The 25229-nt window shown below is 43.3% G+C and overlaps 1 protein-coding gene across 1 annotated transcript in view; it reads left to right on the forward strand.

Moving 5' to 3' along the window:
* The first annotated feature begins 11173 nt into the window (after positions 1-11173).
* Positions 11174-25229, forward strand: part of WDFY2 (WD repeat and FYVE domain containing 2) — a 175705-nt gene continuing 161649 nt past the window's right edge. The window contains exon 1 of the mRNA XM_036101319.2: positions 11174-11566. Coding sequence (XP_035957212.1) covers positions 11430-11566 — 137 coding nt within the window. The 5' untranslated portion in view covers positions 11174-11429. The remainder of the gene's footprint in view (positions 11567-25229) is intronic.

Here is a 25229-nt window from a genome sequence, read left to right on the forward strand (position 1 = left end):
CTGAGGGCCATGGAAGATAAAACTAAATTTTGGCCTCATGGCTGTGTCCCTCTGGAAACTTAGGCTTAGGCCTAACTTAGGGAACTGCAAAGGGAAATAATCATTTTCATTGTGGTTTCTATTCGGGCAAGGTGAGTTGGGTAAGTCATGGGAATCAGCTTGAAAGGATCTACAGAAAACCCTAACCAAGGCTGCTGGCCTGGCCTCTTGTACTCAGGGTCTCCAACCATAGCTCCTTCAGCATACTAGCAACATTGCTTTAGTTACATCAAAGTAGCACCTCAAAAGGATTCTAATTCCTTTATCGCACCGGTTGGTGCAAAACCCTATTGGTACAGAGTAAGTTAAAACAGAACTCTGATCTTCAGGAGCTAGAAGTTAAAAGGACACTATATATTACTTAATACATAAATAATGAACAAGACTGACTTTTGTGTGTGGATTGTCAAATCACGTTATCTTACAGACATACACTTTTTATTTTAATTTGATTTTTTTGAAATATCTTATTTATTTACTTGACAGAGCCACAGCGAGAGAGGGAACACAAGCAGAGGGAGTGGGAGAGGGAGAAGCAGGCTTCCCGCCGAGCAGGGAGCCTGATGCGGGGCTCGATCCCAGGACCCTGGGATCATGACCTGAGCGGAAGGCAGACGCTTAACGACTGAGCCACCCAGGCGCCCCTGGACATACACTTTTTAAAAAAGATTTATTTATTTATTTGAGAGAGAGAGCTAGCACATGAGTGGGGGGAGGGGCAGAGAGAGAGGGAGAAGGATAAGCAGACTCTCTGTTGAGCACGGAGTGACACGGGGCTCAATCCCAAGATCCCAAGGTCATGACCTGAGCTGAAATCAAGAGTCGGATAGTCTACTGATTGAGCCACCCAGACGCCCCTTACAGACAGACCCTTTTATCTCTAACCAAATTATAAAGAAAAGTCCTGGTTATTCAGCAGCAAGCCTGAGGAGTACCGTTTTCGTGCCAGACGATGTCAGGCAATGATGATACAAGGATGGCCAAACCATAGTCCTTGGGGTCTGGGACCACACAAGGTAGTGAAGGAGAGAGACATAATGACCACTTTAGAATAAAATGTGGTATGTTCTACCAGAGAGGCCTGAATAGAATTCTGTGGGAGCCCAGAAGAAGGAGTGAGTAACACTGCCTGGAAGGAGTTAGGAAGGCCTTTGTCAAGGATAAAAGAGGCAAATGAGTTGACATTGAGGAGGATGAGAAGGACATTTCAGGTGAAGAGAAAACAGTGTGCCGAGGTGGCAACGCTCAGAACAACATGATGTGCTCTTGGGACACTGAGCAGCATGATCTGAGTACGGCGTCAAGTGCTTCTCAGGGAGTGGCAAGCATGAGGGCTGGGAAGGCAGGTTCGAACAGGGTTATGAAGTGCCTTATGTGCCAGGCTAACGAGTTTAGACTTTGTCATGGCAGTAAAATACCTTGTTCTCAGTCCGACACGCTGAGAGGTTGGTGTTTTGCCATTAACGTCTAACCCTTTTTCATTCAGGTCATCCTTCTGTTGGCTTCCAGATTCTCATTAGAGGTAGAATAAGGATGTGGAGGACAGGTTTGTAAACTTAGTGTTACCTTCCCCATTCTTCCTTTTTATTCTTCTTCCACATCTAACCAGTATCAAAGTCTGTCGCTTATTCTGTCATTTTCTTTGTGTCTTCTTAGGTCAACTATTTAGTAAGTGTTTAGCCATGACCAGTACTGGGCTAAGGGCCTTATAGACATTATCTTGTTCAAGCCTCAAAATGGTCCTGTGAGGTCATGTTCTAGGCGGGGTTCCTGAAAGCAAATAGCAGGTAACTTAAACAGAAAACAAAGTAACTGGAAAGGTGTCAGGCAATTCACAGAATCTATAGGTAGAGGACCGGGTTCAGGGGGAAGCCAAGGGAAGAAGCAGAGCACAAAGTTGAGATCCTATTTTCCAGGAGGTGCCCCACCTCTGGATTCTTTTCTTTCTTTCTTTTTTTTTCTTTTTTCTTTTAAGTAGGCTCTATGCCCAATGTGAGGCTTGAACTCACACCCTGAGATCAAGAATTGCATACTCTACTGACTCAGCCAGCCAGGCACCCCCAGGTCTCTGGAGTCTAATCTCACCACAGAGAGCTCAAAGATCCTCAAACTGGCCACAGGGTCTTTGCATCACTATTCCCCAGTACAGAGAGATGAGTGAGCATCAGCTGGCCCTGCTCAGAGCACGTGCTTATGTCCTGGATGCCAGGGGGCCGGCAGAAGAACAGCTTCCCCTGTGTGTCTTCCCATTTACACTGAGATTCACTCAAATTAGGAAGGACATTGAAATACCGGACAGCAAAAACAACCACAAGTGTCCACAAGTGCATTTTGTAGATGAGGGAATAGACCTAGAGCAGGTAGGTTAGTTACCCGAGTAACCCAGCTAGTCAGTAAAGCCAGAATCGGAGCCCAGATCAGTTTGTCTGCAAAGCCCACGCTGTTATGCAACCTACTGCATCGCCTTCTCTAAACCATTCCAGCTCTATTTCACAGCCCACACACCAGTCCGGGCGCCCATCACTTCGTTTGCATTACTGCCTCCTACCTGGTCTCCCTGATTTGTGTCCCATCTCAGTTCTTCTCAACATAGTTGCTAAGATAATAGTTTTTGAGTACCATCTACATCATGTCAGCCTCTTGTTCGAAAACCTGTGACTCACCCCCTTCAAGAGCCTTTCCTGACTAATATCATTCCAGCCTGATCACTCCCTCAGTAATCAGTCAAATAATGTTGCTGCCGTGCCATCGCAGATGTATAATTTATACTACGCTATCGTATACTTATTAATAGTCTCTGGCTGTTACATTTACATGTGGCTTCACCGAGGTCAGAGAGCCGGTCTTCTGCTGCTTTTGTGACTCTAGTGACAGATACTAGCATCTAGTACAGTGAATGTCTCATCGTCTTTGAATCTCAGGGTCCTCCAGAATATTTGCCTTACCACCATCAATGTTATTATTGGCAGAGCACTTATCATTTGTAAATTAATTATTAGCTTCCCTGAAATTTTCCAGCTGCTTCTTACGTTTCTTGGCCACCCATACTGTGCCCTACCAAGAGTGTGTGTTAAAAACAGTTGCTGATAATGATGATCATTTCATTTCCTTTTTTGGGAAATGTTTACTTCTTTACTCCACCCTCGGATACTGTAAATTGAGGAAAGGTAAAAGGTGTTATTCTTTTTGTGGCGCTGTGAGGTGAAAGGAAAGAGCATCTAGAGCATGCTTTGCCCTTTTTGGTTAGGAATAATAAAAGGATCATAAACATGGAACATAACATGCAGTTAGGGACCCTGGCTGACCAAGTTGCCAGCTTGAGGTTCCTATAGGAAAACTTCTTGCCTGGTACCTGAATTGCCTCCATAGTTAGAGGGCACCTTTAGCAACTAATAGTGCCCTGGACCCTCAAAGACCTCTAGATCCCTGTAAATCAGGAGCAAGAGGGCCAAGAAACAGAGTGACTCAGGAATTTCACTTTCTATTTCCTTTGCTCTGGCTCCAGTTACTTTTTTTGAGGCTCTGTCTCTTTCTTGAGGTTAGACATCAGAGGAGGTCACACCTTCACACAGAGCACATAACATGGTGGTGATCAGCAGATGGTGATCAATCTGCAGTAGAATTAACAAAACTCAGAATTTATTTAAAGGATATTCAAATATGCTCTGGTCATTTTATAAATGTCAAGAGTAAGGATAAAAAAAGACGGGGTTTCTGTACTCAAGGAGTTAACCATCTATCAGGGGAGACAAATCTATCAAGCAAATAATTGATGAACGATGAGTAAGGCAACATATTAAGTTTGTACTGGGTATAAGAATGGTACCCAGAAGGACCTAATCCACTGTTTGGGGTGAGGGATCCTGAAAGACCTTACAGAGGATGAAATGTTTGGCCTGGAGTTGAGAGTAGAGTAAGAGTTTGCCAGATGGATGAAGTGGGGAAAGAACATTCCCGAAAGAGGGCAGAGAGCTAAACCATGGGCTGAAAGGCTTAGAGAATTGTAAGTAGTTTGGATTCTGAAGATGCTTATTCTGCATCCATTCTTTCCTTCCCTCCAAATTTTCCAGCCAAGGGTTGAGTATGATTGTCAGCATCAAGGATGGGTCTTGGTTGGTCTTAGCCAGTCAGCATAAACCATTCTTTTGTTATAGCTGGCTCTCAGAGAAGCATGACATCCAAGCCTAAGCAAACCAGCCATGGCATTCCTCAGGGATGTTAGTGCAGGGCTGGATATGTCCAATCAGAAAGAAGTCCAGGATTTTGGCTTGATGGTTGGGGAAGAGATGCATTCATATGGAAGAAAAAGCATTTAAACCCAAGACCTGCTGGTTTCTATTTTGTTACCTCAAGGAGAGGGAACCAGAAGATAAAGATGTCACATAGACCTAAGGGAATGGCAGAGAAATGGAGTCAATGACATGACGAAACTCTGACCGGTTAAGTGGATGCTGGTATTCCCTCCATTGTTTAAAAGATCAAGTAGAATTTCATGTTACTTGCAACTAAAACCATTCTACCTGACGCAGTGTTACTGGAGGTGAGTTTTGAGGGGGTAGAAAGTGGGAAATGGATCGCAGAGGTAGGCATGAGCCAGATGAATGAGTGTAGTTTCAATTCTAGAGACATGGAAAGCTCTCGAAGGTTTTAGGCTATGTTAGGGAATAACACAAGTTTTAGGAAGATTACTCTGGCAGCAATGAGAAGGATGGCTTGGAGAGAGCAAGGCTGGGGGCAGTGAGACCTGTGAGGCAGCTACACCATAGTTTCACTTTACTCAGCATTCTACTCGGGGGTGCAGCTTCTAGCTTTGTGCACCAACCTCAAAAGAGAATCAGCTTTTTCAATACACTTAATCTGTGAACATCCGATACAGGATATAAATTCTTTAGGATATCATACCTTGGAAGTAAAAATGTATTTCAGGAGCCCATGAAATTCTTCAGGGTTTTAATGTGGGACAACAAAGTTTGGATTATACCATTTGGGCTATCATTAATATCTTGGCCTCTTTCTCTTTCTTTTTAGGACTTTGAATGTGCTCTCTACTGCCTCTGAACTCTTTTATTTATTTTGTCAATACAGTCTTTTCTTCCTATTGCTTGAGTTTTTTTGTTTTTGCTCCCTTCCACCTCCGGAAACAGAAAGGCAGGTGAAGAAAAAGACTAATGTTGATGTGGTTGGCACAAAAGCCCTTTTCCCATGGTATCTGTTGCTGTTAAGGAAAATTAAACTGATCCTAACTAATTTTACTCAAGGGGAGGTATCTTTGGTAACAAACACTTGTCCTGATCTCTTTGGCCTCCGGTATTAACTGCCAAGTAAATTGTATTGATAGGAGGCCTATGGGTATATAACTCTTCTGTGATCCATTTCACCAGAACCTGTTCTGCAAAGACATTAAGATTCAATTAATCTTTCTACTCACTTGTCATTACTGAGCTCCCTCTTCATGCCTTGTACTGTGCTTGATATCAGGGTAGTTCAACAGGAGAGGAAAGCTATTTCTGCTTAAAGAAGGCTTATGGTTTAGATTCTGAGGATGGGAAATGCTTTTCTTACAACCATGTCAGTGAGGCCTAAGCATATACTACAACAGTTGGTTTGTATGTAAGATGGCTGCATTGTGTTGATCCTTGAAGCATATAAAACATTTGAACAGTGTCATCAGATAGCCAGAGAGTTTCAGATATAATTCTGCCAGGACTCCAGCGGCAACATTAGAAGTTTGGTCATTAACCATGACCTTCAGTCAAGGTCTTTGAGATAAAGATGATCTCATTCTTTGTTTGCAGAATCACTTATTTTCCTCATGTGTATAATTATAGGTGGAAAATGGAACCAAAAACAGGCACATGTAGAAAAATGTGGTCTCCCCCAAAAGTTGCCACAAAATACAAAACATTCATTCCTTAGTAAAGTAATTGTAGTTGTGTATGAGACCTAGAGACTGCTTCCTTCCAAATGGGTTAGTCATTTTGCCTAGATGGCAATATATTTCACCCCTCTTCCCATCTCAATATTTGGTAGGAGCAACATTCATTCCTCATAGGTCCCATTTAGTTCCTTCATACATTCTATTTAATATTATTTGATGCAGAAGATTTAGAGCAGAACTGACCACATCAGCAGAACCTGAGCATAGTCCTGACCTTTATTTTTTAAACCAAAATCTTCTCACACCAACTCCTCTTCACTACTTGCTCACTGTGCCCAGAGCCAGTAGCTGTCTGATGATGAAATCAAGATATAAGCCACACAGAGCTCTGTCCTTGACTTCACAAAGGTTATATCCAGCACCTAGCTTACTCCTTGGAACACACCAGGCGCTGATTTGCTGGAAGAAAGAATGAAGATAGTGTCCATGGAATTATGAGTAGGTCTGAATTTCCTGAAGCTAAACCAAGGATTCTGACAGATTTAAAAGCTCTGACGGGTAAACTGAGGAGTTTAGGTTTTCATTTATGCTTTCAGTCAGCAAACATTTTTTGAGAGCTACCATGTTGTAGGAATAGTGGATTCACTTCTTGACAAAATGCACTTGGGATTCCTTGCTTTGCTCTTGGTTTTCTAAGGAGCAGACTTAATCAGTCACAGTCCTTGCCTCTCACTTGAGCTCAGTTCAGGGCCAATGTATGGGTGGGGCTGCGGCGAGGGGGGGGGAGGGGGAAGGGGGAGGGGGGCTGGGGGCTGAATGTTATTAGTAAAGACAAAGCAAAGAAGGAACAGAAACAAGCTCTCTTCCTCCTTCTCTCTTTTCTTTCACTGTGTCAACCTGCAGCCATTTCCCTAAGGCTGGTTTTCACTCCTACTTCATCCTACCCTGCCTTCCTAGATCCTCTGCAGAAAATTCCAGGAGAATTACTTTTCCTCTGAAATACAGATGAGCCTAACGGGTGGGAATGCAAAACAATACAGCCACTTGAGGAGACAGATTGGCAGTTTCTTATAAAAATAAACATACTCTTACCATACAATCCAGCAATCGGGCTCTTTGGTATTTACCCCAAGGAACTAGAAACTTATGCCCACACAAAAACCGGAACATGGATATTTATAGCAGTTTTATCTATAATTGCCAAAACTTGGAAGCATACAAGATGGCCTTCAGTAGGTCAATGGATAAACAAACTATGATACATACAGACATTGGAATATTACTCAGCACTAAAAACAAATGAGCTATCAAGCCATGAAAAGACATGGAGGAAACTTAAAAGCATATTGCTAAATGAAAGAAGCCCATCTGAAAAGTCTACATACCAACTATATGTACGAGCCACATTCATTCCTCATAGGCCTCATTTAATTGCTTCATACATTCTATTTAACACTATTTGATGCAGAAGATTTAGAGCAGTGTGATTCCAACTATATGACATTCTGGAAAAGGCAAAACTATGGGGACAATAAGATCAGTGATTGCCAGGAGTTTGGGACTAGGCAGAGCACAGAGGATTTTTAGGGCAGTGAAACTATTCTATATGGTGTTATTATCATGGATACATGTCATTATACATTTGTCCAAACGCATAGAATATACACCACCAAGAGTGAACCCAAAGATAAACTATGGACTTTGGGTGGTAAAGATGTATCAGTGTAGGTTCATTGATTGCAACAAAAGTCCCACTCTGGTGGGGGATGTAGATATGCAGGAGATGATGCCTATGGGGGGGCAGGGGCTATCTGGAACTCTCTGTACTTTCCAGTCAATTTTACTGTGAACCTAAAACTGCTCTAAAAATATACTTAAAAATATGTAGATACAGATATATAGAGGAACCTTACTTCATACCTTTGTATACATGAAAACATATTGTTAACCCAAGCCTGCCCAGGCTAGAGAGAATGGAGAGGAAGATTAAGGGAAAAGTTTTGCTGAAGTCCTGGGCTTGCTTCTGGCACAGGTGAGTAGGGCAAAGAGCCACAGGCTGTGTTCTGTTACTTAATGGACCACACACAAAAAGACATTGGTCTGATCAGAAACACAAGGTGTTACCAGTGGTAGAGCAAGCAGCCTGGCTAGTCCCTCATGCTGGGGAAGAAAAAAGGGAAGGGGAGATGTGCTCCATGGTTGGAGGCCCAGCCCTCTGTACCACTCATCACTTTTCCTGCACCCTTCCATTGGATTCCTAGGTCTGGGCTTCCCAGAAAAGACTAGAAACCAAGGGTCACCTGCTTTAGAATCACCTGAAACTTTATAAATATTCATATTCTCAGGCCAACCTCCCAGAAAACCAAATTTGGTCATTCAGGGATAAGGTCCAGGGATCTGCATTTTCAAAAAGTTCCCAAGGCATTCTAATGTGCACCTAGGCTTCAGAGCCACCAAACCTCGCTGCTGAGGGGGCCCTTGTGCCTGCTGCCAGGAAGAGAAGGGGTAATTGCATACGAGGCCTTTCTCTTGGATACCAATTATTCACCTGTTGGCTTTACCATGTTGGTATTATCATCTGCCTGTTGTATATATTCTCCCAAGGATCATCCCATCCCAGAAATTAGGGCAAGGTCCAGATTCCAGTCTTTCCATTATGCTCTAATGGAAAAAAGAGTTAAATTCCAACCTGCCTCTCTTTTTTTCTAGTCATTCATTTGACAAACACTTACAGCATGCCTCCTAATGTGCCAGCTTCTATTCTAGGGGCTGGGAATACAATGATGAACAGGCAGATAAGGTCCTTTCTCTCCTGGTGCTTCTCTTCTACAAAAGGGAGAACTAAGAAATAAATAAGAAACAAAGATTATTTTGCGCAGAAGAGAGGACTGGAAAACAAAACAGGGTGACGTGACAGTGAGTGTTATGAAAAGGTAGGGTACATGAGAGGTGGTAGGGTAATATTCTCTAAGGAGCTAACAGTGGGGTGAAGACTGAGTGGTGAGAAGAAAACATCTAGAGGTAAACACTGCAAGGACCACCAGCAGGAAGAAGGTTGGTGTTTCTGAGATTTTTCCAAGTCGGGGCTTAGAGAGTACCGAACAGGAGGAGAGGTGAGGTTGGAGAAGCATTTTATCTCGAGTGCAATGGTTAAGCCACTGACAAATTTTAAGCAGAGGAGTAACACGATCTGGCTTATATTTTAAAACAAAATCTTCTGGCCACTGCGATAAAAATGGATTGAATAGGTTGGGGTTGGGCTGAATGGGGGAAGGGTTCAAGAGAAGAAGCAAGGAAAGCAGGTTACACTGGTAGTAGAGGCCAGAGCATATGGTGATTTGGACTGGGATAGAGGTGATATAAGTGGGAAAATTCAAGATCTACTTTGGAGGTAGAGCTGATAGGACTTGTTAATGGTTTGGATAAGAGTTGTGAGGAAAAGAGAAGAATCAAGGATGACTCTTAGAAACTTAGTTTTGAACCACTGAGTGAATGATGCAGTAGACTTAAAGATACTGTTTAGGAATGTTTGGAACACCTATTAAACAGTTAAGTGACAAAGTAGAGCAGCATTAGATATGAGTTTAGAGTTCAGTGGTGAGGTCAGGGGTAGAGATAAGGAGAGTCAGGAGCATAGGAATAGTATTTGACACCATTGTGGTAGGCTGAATAATGACCCCCCAAATATGTCCGTGTCCTAATCCCTGGAACCCTAAAGGACCTATTGTTCATGAAGGCACTTAAAATATGTTTTTTGTAGGTCTCACACAACACCCAAGGTAAGTATTATTATTTTCCACTTAATAGATGGGGAACCTGACGCTCAGAGAAGTGGAATGCCTTGTTCCAGGTCCCAGAACTGGAAAATACCTGTTTCACTTTCAAGTGCCTTACAGAATTTCTGCAAGGATGGGTAAAGAGTTGCACTGTGTGCTTTGAGACTGGTCCTTTGCAGCATACTGCCTTGGCTGCCAAAAACCTGCCCTAGAAATGCATTTCTATGAGGCCTGTCATTTCTTCGCCCAGCTCTGGCCTATTATTTTTCTGACCTCCAGAGCCCTTGCCAGCCCAATCACACCTCATGGCCACTCCTCAGCTAGTTTGTTAGCTCTGGGAGGGCTTAGTAGGGTCATCACATAATGAACAACCCCACATGCCAGGCCCTGTGCCAGGCACCTAACTTTCATTCAATAATCACAATAACTCTTTCCATTGTCTTTGGAGCGAGCTAGAAAGGCTGGATTACTGGGGAATGGAAAGAAGACAGGACCAGGAGCAAGGGGAGCCTGGGTTCAAGTCGGGTGGTGGGGATGGGGGGGTGGAGGTGGCGCATAGCCCTAACTGGGAGCTAAAGTAACCTTGGTTTGGTAATTTAGTCCTTTAAGAAAACCAGAAAGATTACACTACAGATGATTTCGAAACTCCCTCGAAGATACTTGTAGGAGAGATTCTCTTCTTTCCCCATCTCTAGGGCTCCACTATTATAGGCAGCAGTCTGAACCAAGGGTGTAGTGACCGCCTGCCTGTTCAGCCCTGGGCTGCCCCTCAACTCCCTCCTTAGAGCTGAGTCTGGGCCGCGACTCAGCCAATTGCCCGGGACGCTGCCGGGCTCCGAAGTGGGCGATAGGTCATTCCAGGATAAGGGAGAGGAGGCTCTGAAAAACTGCAACTCCCAGGAGCCCTTGGGGCGCCACTCGGCAGCCCGGGCATGGTGCATGCTGGGAGCAGTATATTGCCTCCCGCCGTGGCAGGCTCATTGTTAAGGCAGCTCAGGACAGGTAACCCGTGCGCATGCCCAGTCACGTCCCAACTAGTTCGGCTTCTTTCCTTCCTGCAGGATTCTTCTCTTTCCGGCCTCGCCCAGGCGCGCTTTTCCCCGCCCCACCCCCGCCCCCTTCTTAGGGATTTTGGAGGGGGCGGGACCTCTGGCAAGCGCGTTCCCAGGGGTGTTTACACGCGCGTTCATGGGAGATTAAAAAGGGAGGGGACCAAACATTGGATGTGGAAGGTGGCGAATCTAGGAGACCGCGGCTAATGGAAGGCGCATGCGTTCCAGGGGCGGCGCTGCAAGGCGTCGGGAATCACGGAGGGGCGGGGCGGAAACGGGCCAGTGAGCTGACGCACGCGCATTGGGCCGCCAGCGCCCCGCCTCCTCCTTCAGGTTTCCTCTCCTCCTCCGCCACTCTTCCGGAAGTGCAGCCGCCCTCGCGCCCACCAGCGGCCACCCCCTGCGGCAGGCACCGCCCCCTCCCGGCTCCGCCCCCCAGCTCTCCGCCCCCTCCTCCGGTGGTGGCGCCGGCTTGCAGCCCGGGTCGTGGCGGTTTCGGTGCCCCAAGCCGGGAGCGCGGAGTCGTTCCCGGACCGGCGGCCAGGCTATGATCGCGGGTCTCCGGCGTCCCGCTCCGGTCACCCAGAGTCCCTGTCTCAGCTTGTGCCCGTACCCGAGCGGTCTCCTTAGCCCGGCCCCGCGGCGCGGTTGTCGGCGGCACCCCCGGCGCGCCCCCTCCTCCCGATGGCGGCGGAGATCCAGCCCAAGCCGCTGACCCGCAAGCCCATCCTGCTGCAGCGGGTCGAGGGGTCCCAGGAGGTGGTGAATATGGCCGTGATCGTGCCCAAGGAGGAGGGCGTCATCAGCGTCTCGGAGGACAGGTACGGACCGCCGCCCCTCGGCCGCGAGGAGGGGCGGGACGGGCCGGCGGTCCCGGAGCCCGCGTCCCGGGCTGTGCCTCCACGTCGGCGCAAGTGTAGACATACTCCCCCAAGTTTTTATTATAATGCGCATCCTGGTGGTGCTGGTGTCCAGCTGAGCTCCGCCGCCACTGCGTGGCTCTGGGAAGCGGAGACCAGACAGCGGCGTGCGCTCTGGCCTTGCCCGGGGCGGGTGGCGCAGGCCGGGCCAGGGTGGTCCTTGGACTAACTGTGCGCCGGCTCCTGGACCTTGGTCCAGCCCTAAGGACGGGAGGGGAGGAGAGTGGGGCCGCCCAGCCCTGCAGGTGTGTGCGTGGGGAGGATGCTCCGAGAGCCTTTGCTAGATAACTAAGGGTTTTGGAGTACTCTGGTACAGTTCTTAGGGCTCCAGACGGAAAGTAAATGCCACTCCCTTCTCCCAGACAGTCCCACCGAATCCAGATCTGCTGTACATCTTACACTGAACTCAATGAATATTGCAAGTTGTGAAGAGAGTATAACTTTGGGCTTCTGCCCAAAAGGAGAGGTGCCCTTCTCTTCTTTGCTCTCATTTTCTTATTTCTTCGAGCTCAAGGGGAAGCGCCTAGAACTTGCAAGGGACCACTGCTGCAAATAGCTCTCGAGTTCCTTCCCTTTGCTTGCTTCCTTTCTTTTTGCTTAATTTTGCTTAATTTGCAGAAGTGGAGCCAGTTGTTCTGCCTTTAATAATTTCCCTTATTTTTCAGACAATAGCGTTTGCGCTTTAACTTAATTCATTTAATATTTAGAAATTAAGCCGATGAAGCTGATTTCCATAGGAATGATGCTTGAATATAGTAATTATGGTATTTATCTAGAATTGTTTCGATAATACCAACTAGCGTTCTAAAAAATGTAACACTATAGAGGTATATGACAAGGGGCTTTTACCTTAAAACAGTAGTTAGGTTTTCTTAATGTAAATTCAAATTATGCTGAGGTAGAGAATTTTTTTCTCTGTGACCAGTACAGTTGCGGGCAGGGGCAAAGCAGCAACGGGTTCATTACTGTCTTTATAGTCATTTCAGCACTTTGTATGCAGTGTGGCCTCAAAAAAATTTGCCCGATAGGTCTATTCATATGATGGATTCTTCAGTATAACTAAGATGAGTGTATTAATCATACGTGTTTGTCTACATCATACTCCCTACAAATGGCCAAAAGGTGCTCTATTCATTTCCTAGATCCAATGGGGAAAATTGTAAACATAGGCCAGTGGCAAGCAGTCTGCAGTGAACAGAAGAAATACATTGCTGAAATGGAGTACATGGTTTAAAAACCTTTTGAAATTCACAAAGAAGTTTATAAATGTTTAGTTTTTTGATAGAGGCAAAATTCCATTAAGGAGATTGCTTCTGGACCTAGAAATTTGTTACGGATTTGTTTCTAAAGGGATATATTGATGTCACTTTCCCAGTCTATAACTGCTGTAGATGAAACTGCTCAACCTAACTGCTGTAGGAAATTCATAAATAAGTTTGTTGAGTCAAGTAAATGAAGGAGAAAGGTGGTTAAACTTAAGCTCCTTTAATACTAGTTTTGAAACTTTTTGCTTTGGTTGATGGTTTGGGAGTAGAGGTTAGTTTTCAGGGGTTTTTTGTTGTTGTTGTTGTCTTAAGAGTTCAGAGAGATTTTAGAGGTTATTTGCTCTAACTGCTTCATTTTATGGATGAGAAAATTTAGGCCAGAGAATTTACCTGCCCCAATTCAGGTAGCAGGTGGTGAAGCCAGGCTTAGCTCCTGAGTCTCCTGATTCCCCTTTTAGTGTGTTTATCTTGAAGGAAGCAGCTTAAGTAGGATGCATTTCAAGGTTTTTGGAGAAGCTGAAGTAGCATATATGAAAGAAACTGAAGGATAAATCTCATTTGATTACAGGACAAAAATGTGATGTTTAGCTATATAGTAGCTTAATTTTCACTTTTCTAGTCTACAATGTAAACTAGAATTATTCTATTAAACTAGGAATTATTTTATTATAGAGTTACTGTTAAATAAATAAGGCCCACCCATAAGTCCAGAATTATTCTTTACATATATTTTACTAATACTCAAATTGACAAATCTGTGTTTCCATGCTCACAAGTGATAATAACTTTGTTATTTAGAGCTCAGTTTTGATTATGGTTTTCATTAAAAGAGAATTGATATGTATTCTTTCAGAATCCACTGTCAATGCCATTTGACATAATGCTAAAGATATGAAGATAGAATATTGATTTTCGTCAATACATACAAAGCCATTTCCATTAACTGTTTCAACTAGAAACTAATAGTTTTCATTCCTGAACTCTAAGGTTAAATCACAAATAACGTCCTATCCTGTCTGGCAGTGTCCTGGAAGTTCTTTGGAAACCTGGTTTCCCTTTTTGACCTCTGAATCCAGATAGCCTTTATCTAACCTTAGAAAACACTTAACATTTTCTATTTTAAACAGTATTATAGATACTTACGGTCCAGTCATCTTCTCCACCGCAAGGCGTCGGGAATCACGTGTGTGATTTCCCGCGTGTGTCTTATTATTGTAGTATCTTTAGGGCCTAGCAAAGTGCCTGACATTTGTTGTGTATCAGTGACTGATATATTTTTGTTGTTGTTTCTGAAAGCATCTTAACTATTATAGGCATTTAGTTGATATTTGTTGATTGACTTTTATGACAACCTATTAAAGCCCTGTGTGGACAAATGTGCACTTTTGGGAGGAGTGGACTGGGTGGTCTTCAGGGTGCTTTAAAACTTTGAAAGTCCATGCATTGCTTCATTCATTCCATCAACAAACATTTACGTTTCTGTTGTGTTCTGAGCACTTGCACATACTACATTGGTGAAATGGCAAGATCCTTTCAAGATACAATTTAGTGGGGGGGTGGGGGGAGTTTTAGAAGATAATAAAACAAAACCACAACCTCCAAGATTTAGTATTGAAAAGAGAATTTTTGGATGGGGAAGAGTAGTCGGATTCCATAGCCCTTATTGTCTCCTACATTTTATCTTCTTTTGGGGGATTCTTTCACTTGGATTACCATTTTCATCCTACTGCTGCTGTCAGTAGAGGGTTGATAATATTCTAATCATCAGGCCAAAGAGTCAATAAAAACCCTCACCCTCAGTTTATCTTAGCACAGTTAGGACAGCCTGGAACTTTGCTGGATACCAAGGAAGGAAATATAAGGGAACATAAGAAATATAAAAACAATCTGTTTTCAAAGTTCAGATTTCTGGTGCTATCATAATACAGAACTTGTTCTGGGAACTCCCTGGCCATTTCTGAGATTGTCTTTGCTTTGCATATAGCTAGATTCTGTCTCTACCCCTAGAGGCAGCTACCCACCTTTGGTACTTTGGGTTCCTCATGTCCTAGCTGCCTTCTGGACTGTCTTTTCTGAGTGGATGCTATCTTAATGTTCCTTGCTTAGGAGCTTCATACGAGACATCTTAGCTCGATTTTGATTAACACTGATATCTAGTCTGCAGCTTCCCAGGGGCTCCCTTGTCTTGTGATCGCCTCTTCTTCAGTGATGAAGGCCAGGAGAGACCTCTCTCCAGGTGGGACCCAACCCCATCACGTTTATATATTCTTTATATGCATATTTTAACACAAGTCAACAATCTTGGCGTTCAAACAGAGAGTTTTAGTAACTCTGGGTAGTTACTAGGGGGCAAATAAAGGAAATTGTTCCTTCACCAGGAGTCTGTACCTTCGCAGTGGGTAAAGGGGGGTCCGTTTTTATCTCAGTATAAGGAGATGTGCTGAAGACAGGTACAAACCACGTCCTCTGGGGTTACCGAAGAATCTCTGCTCGCGGTGGTTAGAGAAAAGGAGTGCTCCTACAGATGGGTCTTGCAGGATGACTAGGAGTTATGTGAAAAAGTGAGGGTAAAGAGCATTGTAGGTAGAGAGGGAAAAGAAAACTCTCATTCATCGAGAAGCACTAGAATGGACTGGTTAAGAGTATAGATTCAGGAGCCAGTCAACATGAATTCAGAACTCAGCTCTGAGTGATTTGAAGAATCTGGAAAATTAGTGTCTCCAGAGGAGTGACTTTGAGTGAAACTTTCTAAAACCTCTAGGCACAAGAATTTGAAATTCTTTTCTGGATAAAAAGATCCAAGGCTGTGGTGGTGGGGTGTTGGGGAGGAGGCTCTGATGGGGGTGGGGGTGGGGGAGGAACTGTTGGGGATGAGTGTAATGGAGAAGGGAGTGTGGGGGACCTACCACCTTATATTCTAATTTAATTCAGGACCAATTTATGCAGCATAGTTAGGGTTCCCTGTAATCCCTAAGGGCAGACAGAACCCCACTCCCCCTGCCCCCCACAATGGTAAAAGAGTCAGATTTTTATCTCCAAATGAGGAGATCTGGTCCCTAGTGCCCGACACAAGGCAGTATATATTCATTGAATGAACTATGCAATGGCTGATCAATCACCAGTTTGGAATGAATTGGGCCTGAGGAGGTGGTGAGTTTCCTGGAGCAATGATAGAGCAAAGATATTTGAGATGAGTCTGAGAGAAACTTAAGTAGCTTGCTTTCACCCAGGGTAAAAATACAGCAGGGGATGGGGTTGGGAAGGGACTGGGACGAGAGAAGGGTTGGATTTTTTTTTTTTTTAATTTCTAAGGTGTTTTTTGTTTTTTGGGTTTTTTTGTTTGTTTTTGTTTTTGTTTTTTTAAATTCTGAACTACTCGATTCTAAGTGGTCATGACTACTTGACTATTTCTTGAAAAGATATGTTAAAATTTCACTTCATTTTATAAATCCTCATGCTCTTGGTTGGATTTACCATTGGTTCTTATCATTGTGAATTGCACTATCTCAGTTCTCTGAGAACCATTGTTTCACTAATATTTAGACCTTGGCTCAGTTCAGCTGAGTTCCTGGTAGTTTTATGTACCGTGTATTTTATAACACTTGCATCAAAAAAATATTTTTGAAAATGCAAATCAGGGGTTTCCCACAGTGCAAGCATCGTTCTGAAAGTTGAGGAGTTCTTAAGAGTGATGATATGAGGTCGTTAAAGTGGACAAAATTAGAACCCATCTAAACAAATTTTTGAGTGTGTCATGTCTCTATTTAATGGCATAAAATTAATAAACTTTCAACTATGCACTTGAGACTCATCACTTGGTGGTAATAATTGCTGGTTTCAAGGTCCCAAAATGGGAATTTACCCCATGTGATTGTTAAAAATTAGACCTTGATGCTGAATTCAGAGCATGAGGCAGTCTTTATGCCAGCAAATCTGTCTGGAAACAGGCTGCTTCTGTGTCTCTAAAGGTCAGAATACAGATTGACTTTTTAAGAAAAGATCACTATGGGAAAGCTTGTTTAAGGAGGCTTACTGGAGGAGGCTTAGCTCCCAGTGACCCCAGAGCTCCTGATGGTTCTGAATTTCCTACTTAATGTATGCACTTAAACCAGATTCTGTCCAGGACCTCAAAGATCTTAATCAGGGTACATTTCATCTGGATATTGCAGGACAATGGAAAATTCTGACCCTCCGAAAATGAGTGATTCTTGAATTGTGAAATTCTGACCAACAATCTTATACCTCACGTGTTAACTAAACTTACTTTGAAAAGAAAAATAGATAAAAATCATAGGATGTTAGTAGGTGGACGAGGAGGCTTTAGAGGGCTGATCTTTTCCAAGCAAACCAAATCAAAACTTAAAAAAGAAAATGCTACTTTTCCTTGTATAGCATCTTTCCCTGTCTCTGTTTTCGTGTTGAATTTGGCTTTGAGAGGGAAACATTTTCTATTTGTCATTGAGAATCATTTTGATGTCATTAAAAAGTTCACAGTTTTGGGGAAATTAAAACACTGGCATTTAGAAATCAATAAGTAAATTGTGACTTAAGATTATTTCAGGTAGTGAGCTGTTGGTATCTGTAGCAGTAGTCTAGATTATATACAATATATGCTTACCTGAAAGGAAAATGGCCATCAAGCCAGGCTTTTCTTCTTACCTACAGTATCAGAACAGAAGGAATTCAAAAGGAGATAACACTTGTTTATTTTTATTTCAATAGATCTTCCAAGGAGATGCTATAGTTAACCTAAAAAATTACCTAACACAGAAAGAACAACTTTGCTTGTGCAACTTCAAGCAGTCTCATTACTTTTTTTTTTTTTTCTTTCTTTTTTTAAAGGGCAGGGGGCCTCCTCATCCAAATGTTGCATTTAGGCATCAGTAAAAATTAATTCAGGGGCACCTGGGTGGCTCAGTTGGTTAAGCGTTTGACTCTTGATCTCAGCTACGGTCTTGATCTCAGGGTCGTGAGTTCAAGCTCCACTTTAGGCGTGGAGCCTACTTAAGAAAAAAAGAATTAAAAAAAATTAATTCAAAGGTGTAAGAAACTAGCAAATGAGACCAGAAAAGAAAACAAAGTCATCTGCCGGTTTCTTGGCAGGGTACACTGCTTTGTGCTCTCATGTGCCTTTAATTTAAAGATTCTTGGAGGAGAACTGGGCCCGGGAGTCTGATCTCAGCTGTCCCCAGCATTGACCTTGGGCACTTCCTTGGGCATTTCATCACTCCAAGCCTCAGTTTCTCCCATCCGGCCGAGGAGCGTGTAGGCTTTCCTAGCTGAGACTCTGGCAGTGTGGCGTGCCCACATGGTGACTAGACAGGTGTAAACCGTCTGCAAGCGCATCACCCTCAAACCTTGAGCCGAGGGAGGTGTGCAGAGGGGGAAAAGTGGCATGTCTCTGTGAGGCGGCTCCAAATGCACAATGCTTTCTGGAGCCTTTGGAGGGCAGCGCTGTTTCTGCCGGGATGAAATATTAAAGAGGCGTTTGTTTTGTATCGGTGCGTAATACTCAGTTGAACTGGATTCACTACATTCCTACTTCTGGATGAATCCTTTAGTTTCAAATAACTGAACAGTTTAGCTCTGGGTGGTTTGCTGGTCTCTGTGTCAGGGACTGAGTGGTCTAGAGTAATGCTTTTGACACTTCTTAGACCACCTATCATAGTGAGAAATATATTTAGCATTGCTACCCAAGACTGTTAGACTCTCACACATACACAGGTATATAAGTGAAACCAAAGTTTTGTAGAATGGTACCCTTTAAATGTGACATGCTTGCAACAACAGAAATTCTGTTGTTGTCTGTATGGTTTCACTCATGCACGTGATTTTGTGAACCAGAGCGGGTTGAGAACGGCAGTGTGGAATACAGAGCTTCAGAGAAACTGTCCAGGGTTTGTAGGGTTTAGAGAAACTGTCCAAGGTTTGTACCCTCTTTCTCTCTGTGAGAGAAAGTTTTGGAACCCTTCCAGCCCGGAGCCAGAGAGAGCTCAGAGAAGACCAGGAGCACAGCAGACTGAGCAGCTGTTTGAGGGGCTGCATTTTGGCTTCCTGTGATGTGTTCATTTATTACTGACTTTTAGGACTCAGAAATGGTGCTTCTCATCCAAATTATGAATGTCAGCTGCTCACCTCTCTGTGAGAAAAAGCTTTTCTTTTTAGCTGGTCTTTTTCGCTTTTTACCTATAGTGTGGAGCTATTTGGGGATTCTATGCTTTTTCCATTTGTTTTATGTTTTTTTTTAAAATTTTATTATTATTTTTTTTTACCTTTTTTTTTTTTTTAAAGATTTTATTTATTTATTTGAGACAGAATGAGAGAGAGAGAGAGAGCACATGAGAGGGGGGAGGGTCAGAGGGAGAAGCAGGCTCCCTGCTGAGCAGGGAGCCCGATGCGGGACTCGACCCTGGGACTCCAGGATCATGACCTGAGCCGAAGGCAGTCGCTTAACCAACTGAGCCACCCAGGCGCGCCCCTTTAATTTTATTTTTTTAAGCAATCTCTAAACCCAACATGGGGCTCAGACTCATCGCCCCGAGATCAGACTGAGCCTCTACCGACTGAGCCAGCCAGGAGCCCCTGTTAATACATTTTTTATCTTTTCCTCAATTTCTGAGGATCCATTTGTAGTTTAAGTCACCATAACAATCCCTCTGGAGTATGTTTACGTTTTAAATAAAGATAATATAACCATAATAAGAAATAATCACTCCTAAACCTCATAACACAATGACTGTTAGTGTTTTATATATATTTCCTTCTAGAAGTTTTGCTAATGCAGCTTTCAAAAATAGGACTGTAATCACTACTTTTATTATTCTTGCCCTCACTTAAAAGTATGCCACAGCTATCTTGTCTTTAGCCATCATTTTTAGTGGCTGTATATTTTTCTTTTACTTTAGTTTGCACTCATATTTATGTAATGCTTGCACTGTATGTACTTGGCCCTTTCTGAGCAAGACATCCTGCTCTCAAGGTACTGATAATCTAAATGTTAGGATGAAAACTGTTAGGCATATAGGTATTTTTCCCCCCAGATTTTTGGATTATTTCTTTAGGAAAAAGTAGAAGAAGTTTGCCAGATTGCTTTCCAAAATGCTTGTGCCATTTTATAATATTAGTTTATAATATTAGAATATTAGTTTTACCACATCTGACCAGCCATGGGTATTATTTTAAAAATCTTCTTTATAATTTACATGGTAGTTTCTTCTGCCAGGGTGGCATCACTCTGGCACTTTACTCTGTCAGTGTGCCACATCCCAGACTTGCTCCGTGAAAGCTGGTGGTCAGGAGATGTGTGTGACTACTGGCCACGGTCTTCTCCTTTGCAGGCTTCTTCCTCTTTCCGTTTGCCATGTTGTCCTGAAACGGTGTGTCCATTGTCCCCACTGGTCTCTTGGCCCTTGCTTCATTGATGTTTAATTTGTATGTTTTGGTTGGCTTGTGAATATATATTTTTAAGATTTTATCTATTTATTTGTTTTAGAGAGAGAGAGAGTGTGGGAGATGGGCAGAGAGAGAGGGAGAGAGAAAATCTCAAGTGGACTCCGTGCTGAACGTGGAGCGTGACATGGGGCTTGATCTCACGACTCTGAGATCATGTTCCAAGCCGAAACCAAGAGTCAGACGCCCAATTGACTGAGCCACCTAGGCGCCCCTGAATATTTTTTATTGACTTGTTTACTTATTATTTTTCCTTTTGTGAATTGTCTGTTCCTGTCCTTTGTCTGTTTCTCCACTGACGGCTCCTGGTTCTTCTGTACAATTTCTTGTGTGTGTATTCCATAGATATAGTAAGGATATTAACCTTTTGTCTATTGTATATCCAGATATATGTCTTATCCTCTGTTTATTTTTCACACAGAAAACATTTACTTTTGAATTGAACCATCTGTCCTTTCTTGCTAGTGAAGTTTCTTCTATCATTCCTAATTTGGGGAAGTAATTTTCTTTCCCCAGGGAGTCATTGCATATGCATGTTTTGTTTATCCTGGTTACATAATTTGGTGAAAAAGTAACCTCTTGATTTGTTGGGAATGTGTTTCGTTGGATGGTGTAAATTGAGGAGTGTAACAGGTTTTTCTGAAATTTGCTATTGATTATTTCAACGTCATTTATTGAATGGTCCTTATGCTTTCTTTTGTATATATTTGTGAAACTGCCTTTATCACAAAATTAAATTCTCGTAATCAACAGGGCCTACTGTGGGCTTCTTTTAATACTGGTTCTACACTTTCAGTTATTGTAACTAATGAGTTGTTCTTGACAGCATCCCATTATTTGTCTCTGATAATAGCCTGAGTCTCTCTGGCCAGGTTGGTGAGTTAATAGGACTGGCGTCATTTGGCTCCAGACGACTGGCTCTTTCCCAAACTTTAGGATTTCAGAGTTTCAGTTTCCACATCTGTAAATTGGGCATAACGAGTCCTCCTGGAGTTGTTGGGAGGTTTAGATGAGCTGACATTCCTGCAGCACTTGGCTTTGTACTGGGAGTGTAGATGGTGTTTGCTGAGTAAAGGGGAGTTGTATTTTTTATGATACCACTCATGCCTCTAAGTAGGTAAGCTTTTCCTGTTGCTATGGTTCCATTAAGGCTTGACTATTTTAAGAGTCACCTTGGATACACAAAGGCAGGGCTATTGAATTTTTGTTTGTGTGTGTTCATAGAGTTCTGAGCCCTTGTTTCTCTTCTCTAGATATAGAAGGGTAATGTCACTGATTTTTTTTACTGCCACTTCCCAGACTTGCCCCCCGAAAGCCAGTGGTCAGGAGATAGATGTGGCTGCTGGCTGCTGTGTTCTCCTTCACAGGCTTCTTCCCCTTTCCATTTGTCATCGTCCTGCAACGGTGTGTCCATTGTCCCCACTGGTCTCTTGGAGGTCAGGGGCTGTATCTTCCATGTATTCCATGGGGAATATTTTGAGGTAGAGTTGTATGTCTGAGCTACTCTCAGCTGGAAGCCTGGGCATTATAAGCCTGCAGCTGGTGGGTAGAGTTCACCTTTAGGCAGATGTTGACCCTATGCAATGTTTCTGGAAGTTTGAATTAGTAGCCGAGTCTTAAAAATCTGGATTTCACATAAAAGTCCAGATTGCTGGCCTCTCTTGACAGATGGGGAAGATGTGGCTGTGCCAGGCCTCAAGCCCCTTCCTGTGGGCCCCTTGCTCGGCCCACTGGCTAAGGTCGTTTGGGCAAGGCCATGAGAGGGACATCCCTGCTGCCTGCTGGTGGGGAAACTGCAGATGAGATGCAGCTTTCCTGTCTTCCTCTAAATCTGAAAGGCAGCACTTTCCCTTGTGTGGAGCCAGTAGTTTGAGCTTTTTGGGTATTTGGAAGAAGTGGAAGAAATGGAAAGATATCCAGAGAGCCCATATTTCTAAAAAATTAGGTGGGGGTGGAAGGAGGAAGCACATATGTTAAACCTTGAGACAGCTTTTATAAGCCAGCCTCATGTTATACACAGTAAATATATAAAATAAAGGCAGGTATTGGTAAATTAGGCGGCGCATTTATCCCCTTATCCCCTCTCTGGAGGCTTTGTAACAGTGTTGGGACCTGGGGCTCAAGTCAGGGAAAGTTGGATTTGACACCTGGTGCTGCATCTGCCAGTTGTGTGATGACCTGTGCAGCTGTAAAATGGGAATTAAAATATACCTACCCTGTGGGATTATTTTGAGTGTTCAGTGATGCTATGCTCCAAAGTGCTGCATCTAGCCATTCCTACAGGAATGTTGCGGTTTGCCTCCCTTCCTGCAGGCTGTTTTTCTAATGCTTTTTATTTTTTTAAAGATTTTATTTAAGAGAGAGAGAACAGGGGCACAAGCGGGGCAGGGGCGGGGGAGGGAGGAAGAGGGAGAAGCAGGCTCCCCGCTGAGCAGGGAGCCAGATGTGGGACTCGATCCCAGGACCCTGGGATCATGACCTGAACCGAAGGCAGACACTTAACTGACTGAGCCACCCAGATGCCCCTGCTTTTCTAATTCTTTAATAACTGTCTTGTCCCTCTAACTCTTCCTTGTCCCTTATTGTCTTTGAATCAGTCCTTCTTTCCCTTTAGTTTTCTCCCCACTCTTTCCTTACATGCCATTGCTTCTGGAAAGAGGACTCAAGCATCAGACACTAGTTCTGGAACCCTCTTTGATCCTCTTCTGAACTGATTTTTTTTTTTTTTAAGATTTTATTTATTTATTTGTCGGAGAGAGAGAGCGCACAATCAGGGGGTGTGGCAGGCAGAGAGAGAAGCAGGCTTCCCGCTGAGCAAGGAGCCCGATGTAGGACTAATCCCATGACCCTGGGATTGTGACCTTTGCTGAAGGCAGACGCTTAACCACCTGAGCCACTGAGGTGCCCCTGAATTGATTTTTTCATAGTTTTGCATAATGTATGTGAAAATGCTTCATATACGTCAGGTCCTATACAGATGTTAAGGACTGTGACTCTAAATACAAAACACGAATGTATACTTTTTTTTTAATCTTAAGATTTTATTTATTTGAGAGAGAGAGAGAGAGAGAGTGCGTGTGTGTGAGCAGGGGAAGGGACAGAGGGAGAGGGAGAGAGAATCCCAACCGGGAGCCTGACACAGGGCTTGCTCTCAGACCCAGAGATCAAGATCTGAGCTGTGAAACCAAGAGTGGGTTGCTTAACTGTTGGAGCCACCTAGGCGCCCCAGATGTATACTTTTTTGAATCTAGAGAGTTTGTGTTTTCTTTATTTTCAATTTAAAAGTAGATAGATGTAATATTTTAAATACATTTAAATTCTAGTGTTAAAAAAACCTGTAAAATTATAGTATTGCCTGTTATTTTGTAGATCTGGATTAATATTTTTCTGGAGTCAGTTATCCCAGGACCCCAGGATCACGACCTGAGCCGAAGGCAGACGCCCAACCATCCGAGCCACCCAGGAGCCCCTCAGTTATCTTCAATAGAAGAGAGGCTTCCCATGCTGTTAGAATTATAATAATCTGTTTTAGTGCTCATTGGCAATTCTGGCTCTTGGAAAATACTAGCTGTCTGATATGTTAGAGGTTGATTTTGTTTGCGGGAGAAGGGGTGTTGGGAAATCTCTAATTTATTATATTCTGATTTGAATGGCTTAATAAGTTCTCTTTATATCTCAAAGCTTAGATTGTTAAACAGTTTTGAAGAATGCGTAATTTTTCTCCAGAAGGTAAGATTGAATTAGAGAGGCTAGTTATGCTTAAACAGTAGTTAGCTGAATTAGCATGCCATTTGAATGGATTAAATTGGTTTGGAATTTGGTTGCACTGTGGAGAGTCTATCAGATGTACACAACGTAGATCTTTGCGCTTTATCTGAACAGAGTAGGAAAAAAGCTGAGAAAAAAGTTCACTCCGTCTGAAAAGGTTCACGGTAGTGCAGGGAGAGGAAGAGGTCCAGGCAAGGAGTCTTGAGGCTCCAGAGAGGTGTGTGGGTTGTCTGTAGGTACATATATGTGGGTTGACCTTTCTCTCTGGTATGATCTTTACCCCACCCCTCTGGTTTTACTTTTTTTGTTTGTTTTCTTTTCAAGAATGCCCTGCCGTCACACATGTATAGCCTCCCCCATTATCAACATCACTTACCAGATGGTGCATTTTCACCAAAGTCCATAGTTTCCCTAGGATTCACTCTTGGTGGTGTATATTCTATGGACAAATGTATAATGACATCATTGTAATACCAAACAGAGTATTTTCAGTGCCCTAAATATCCTCTGTGCTCTGCCTGTTCATCCTATCTCCCCCTTGCCCCCAAGCACTTACTCTTTTTATTGTCCGTAGTTTTGCTTTTTCCAGATTGACTTCTTTCATTTAGTAATATGCATTTAAGTTTCCTCCATGTCTTTTCATGTCTTGATGGTTCATTCCTTTTTAGCACTGAATAATAGTCCATTGTCTAGATGTAGCACAGTTTATCCATTCACCTACTAAAGGACATCTTGGTTGCTTCCAAGCTTTGGCAGTTATCAGTACAACTGCTGTAAACATCCCTGTGCAGGTTTTTGTGTGGACATGTTTTCATCTCCCTTGGGTAAATACCAGGGAGTACAATTGGTATTTGTACAATTGGCGAATCGTATGGCACAAGCATGTTTAGTTTTATGAGAAACTGCCAAACTGTCTTCCAAAGTGGCTGTACCATTTTGCATTCCCCCTGGCAGTGAATTAGAGTACCTATTGCTCCACAAATCCTTACCAGCATTTGATGGTGTTAGTGTTCTGGATTTTGGCCATTCTGATAGACTTGTAGTGATATCTCATTGTTATTTTCATTTGCATTTCCCTGATA

This window comes from Halichoerus grypus, chromosome 4 (assembly GCF_964656455.1).
Source record: "Halichoerus grypus chromosome 4, mHalGry1.hap1.1, whole genome shotgun sequence".
NCBI lineage: Eukaryota > Metazoa > Chordata > Mammalia > Carnivora > Phocidae > Halichoerus > Halichoerus grypus.